Here is a 3,388-nt window from a genome sequence, read left to right as displayed (position 1 = left end):
TAAAAAGTAAAGTAGCTTTAAGCATCCACTTTAGAATAAGAAAAAACATTCATTATTACAAGATTAGTTACAAGATTATGCAACCCCTAAATACATATCATTTGACTATTTGTACATTTGCAAAACAACACCCACAGTAATAATTTTTTTATGGTATGGGATCTAAGCCTTTACTGCTGGAGACAAGACATGCTTCTTCAAGGTTTTTTTTTAATACCAAAAACAATTTTCTATCATGCATTTTTAGAGTAATAACAGGTATAAATAAAATAAAACATTGTATTTTTTGTCAATGATTTAAACCCTTACCCAGTGATACTGTTGCTTCCCTGTTCCTTACAAAGCCTGTTGCTTTATGTCTCTCACACATCTTGTTGCTTCCCTGTTCCTCACACACCCAGTTGCTTCCCTGTCACTCACACTCTGTTGCTTCCATATCCCTGACAAACCCTGTTGTTTCTGTATGACACACACCCTGTTGCTTCCCTATCCCTCACAAACTGTTGCTTATCAGTCCCTCACACACCCTGTCGTTTCCCTATCCCTCACACTCCTCTACTGCTTCTCCATTCCTTACACTTCCTGCTCTTTCCCTGTTCCTCACACACCTCTGTTGCATCCCTGTCCCTCACACATCCCTGCTGATTCCAGTCCCTCACATACCCTGCTGTTTCCCTGTCCCTCGTTTATCTTGTTACTTCCCTATCCCTCACAAATCTTTTAACTTTCCTGTCTCTCACATACCCCCATTTTTCCCCTGTTCCTAGCACAATTATACTAAAAGTTATAAAAATAAATGTACAGGCAAAAGTTTTAGCACATTTATCTAATGGCTTTAATGGTATTTGACAAATAAAAATATTAAAAGATAATTTATACTAAAACAACCCTTCTATGGGATTACTTATAACAGCATACTTAAAAGATAAAAACAATAATAATGATAACATAAAATCTACACCAGCTAATAAAGTAACTATATTAATAAATACAAATTTAAGGATAAAAAAGTTCAGTGTATAATACAATAGAATTTGTGTTTGCTATTTAGCCTAAAATCATGCATCCCATAAAAATAAAACAGAAAATGAGAACACTAATTACCCTTCCAACACCACAATGTACACCCTGGAATAGAAATAAGGAGAGAGAGCATGTAGCATACATACACATACACTCAAACATTAGCCTATATGAAGTGCTGTACTAATAACTGTAATGGGAATGGTTTGCTCACCTCCTGATATGTTTTACAATTTCTCTCACTTGCACACCTTGCAATGATTATGAGAGAGCCAAGGGCAAAGGAGGTGAATATCTGTAATGAAGAACATTATGTAAAGTGTGAGTTATTCATCTCATTATAAAATAAGGAAAGTTTGTTTTACAAATTATAGAGAATTTTATAATTTTGCTTTGAGAAAACATAGAAGCAAGGCTCCAAGGGTAAAAATTAAAACAGCATTGAGAAAAAATCTTAGCTTCCATTTCATTCAAAGAAAATCGTAGTTTCAACTGCAGTAAAGACACTCTTAGCCACAACTTACAATATGAACTAAGTTCCCGGAAACAATTCCACCTGCTTCATGGAATGCTCTTGGGAAATTAAGAAGCCCAGCACCTAATGCTGCATTGACTATCAAAAACATTGCCTTATACCATGTGATTCCTGAAAAACACAAATATATTACTACTCACAGTATTGATGCTGAAAAACAAGAATATATTATTACCAACAATATTATGGAGGAAAAACAATAAAATCAATTTACAACATGAATAAAATTAGTGACCAAAATAATGTTTTTTATCATATAGTTTGTTATATTCCTGATTTCACAGCAACAATCAAGGAGTAAAATTGCTTATGTCAACCAAATCACACTAGTAATATTATATTTTACTATCAGTCTCCTACTTCAAGAAATTCTACTTTTTTGTGGTTGTTGTTTCTCTAAATTAAATTTGGTCAAAGATCTTCTTTTCAAGCATAATCCTGCATCTTTATGAAAGAGAATAAATACTGATTTTTTTGGTTAATTTATCTAAAACAGGCTGAAGTTTGTGAGAATATATAAATTGCACTGAGATCTCCCACTCATTTGTCATAAATTGCATAGCGATTCATATGTACAAAACAAATTTTACTCGTAAAATTTCACATGATTATTATAATTTTACCTAAACATTCAGATTACTAGTACAGTGCAATGCACATCATGATCTACAGTATCTGCTCATCCCTAATTATTTCTATTTGTTAATGGAAAATGAAAACAATTCTTTACAAATAAGGTCCCAGAATTCATCATCTTTGTGTTTTGCTTTCTAAATTTGTAAAGCTCTCTGGAAATTTATAATCAAATAAGATGCCAGTCCATGTTAGAATTTATGCAATAGATGCTTTTGCATACCTGGAATAACAAAGGCACGGAGGCTGCATTGGCAACATGATTGAATATATCCCTCAATGTCTTTATAGTCAATTTTTTTTATATTTAATTAGTAATAATTATGTCATAAGAGTACAACTGTTTAAAATTCATGTCTGTTGATCTCATGTAATGTATATCTATCTGCAATTCTACCAAACAAAATAATAATACAAAAACAGCCTGGATTCTGATGATGGGCTAAACAATACCAGTACTACTACCTTACCCTTTTCTTCCCCGAATGAGCTCGTAAGCTGACACGACATGAAGAGCTCCTGATCAGGATCCTCAACGAGCTCATCATTAGGTAATAATTCTTCCGTATCCCCTTCATGGAGACGAGGTGTAACGAGTCCCACAACAGGCCCAGGGTGATGATTTCTGGCACTCCCACTTCTCTCTCTATTCCTGGCAGCTCTTGTGGCTACCGTTGCTACGACAACACCATCGGGATCGTCACTCTCAGGAATATGTATCTCAGACATGGTCAACTTTCCTTCCTGAGTCCTGGAAAGCGAGTATTACATGAAAAGCTGAGAGGAAGGGGCGTCTCTCGCTGCCGAGGTCCATGTGATGTTTACATTTTCGCGAACGAGCAGGGATGCCAACCGTAGAGTGGGGTCAGTCAACTCTGCCACTCTTATGAGACCTTATTTTGGAGTTTTTCTCCGTTATTTCCATCCGTTATATTTCATTTTAGGGATAAGTTACTTATCTGTGAATACTCAAAGTGCTTTTGGTCACAATTCTATTTAAATTTTGCATATTATTTATATGTTCTATTTCCTGTCATGATTGTTTCGGTTTACCGCCATGTTGACCAGCTGATTTTTCATAGAAAACGTTTTGTACGCAAAACTATTATAAATATGTTCATTATCTCTTCTTTTTGCTATATAGATTATCTTTTATTGAAAATATTGTAAAATATATATTTCATTTTAATTCTATGA

General features: G+C 34.4%; 1 protein-coding gene across 1 annotated transcript in view; it reads right to left on the bottom strand.

Moving 5' to 3' along the window:
• The window catches only part of LOC119586967 (putative sodium-coupled neutral amino acid transporter 7), an 11,037-nt gene extending 8,009 nt beyond the window's left edge, over nt 1-3,028 (bottom strand). Inside the window, exons 1-3 of the mRNA XM_037935705.1 lie at nt 2,662-3,028; nt 1,548-1,669; nt 1,238-1,318 (exon numbers count right to left, since the gene is read on the bottom strand). Of these exons, the coding sequence (XP_037791633.1) occupies nt 1,238-1,318; nt 1,548-1,669; nt 2,662-2,920 (462 nt within the window). The 5' untranslated portion in view covers nt 2,921-3,028. The remainder of the gene's footprint in view (nt 1-1,237; nt 1,319-1,547; nt 1,670-2,661) is intronic.
• Between the last annotated feature and the right edge of the window lie 360 nt (nt 3,029-3,388).

Source organism: Penaeus monodon, chromosome 22, assembly GCF_015228065.2.
Source record: "Penaeus monodon isolate SGIC_2016 chromosome 22, NSTDA_Pmon_1, whole genome shotgun sequence".
Lineage (NCBI taxonomy): Eukaryota > Metazoa > Arthropoda > Malacostraca > Decapoda > Penaeidae > Penaeus > Penaeus monodon.
The sequence above is the reverse complement of the archived record's forward strand: the minus strand, read 5'-3'. Positions and strand labels throughout refer to the sequence as shown.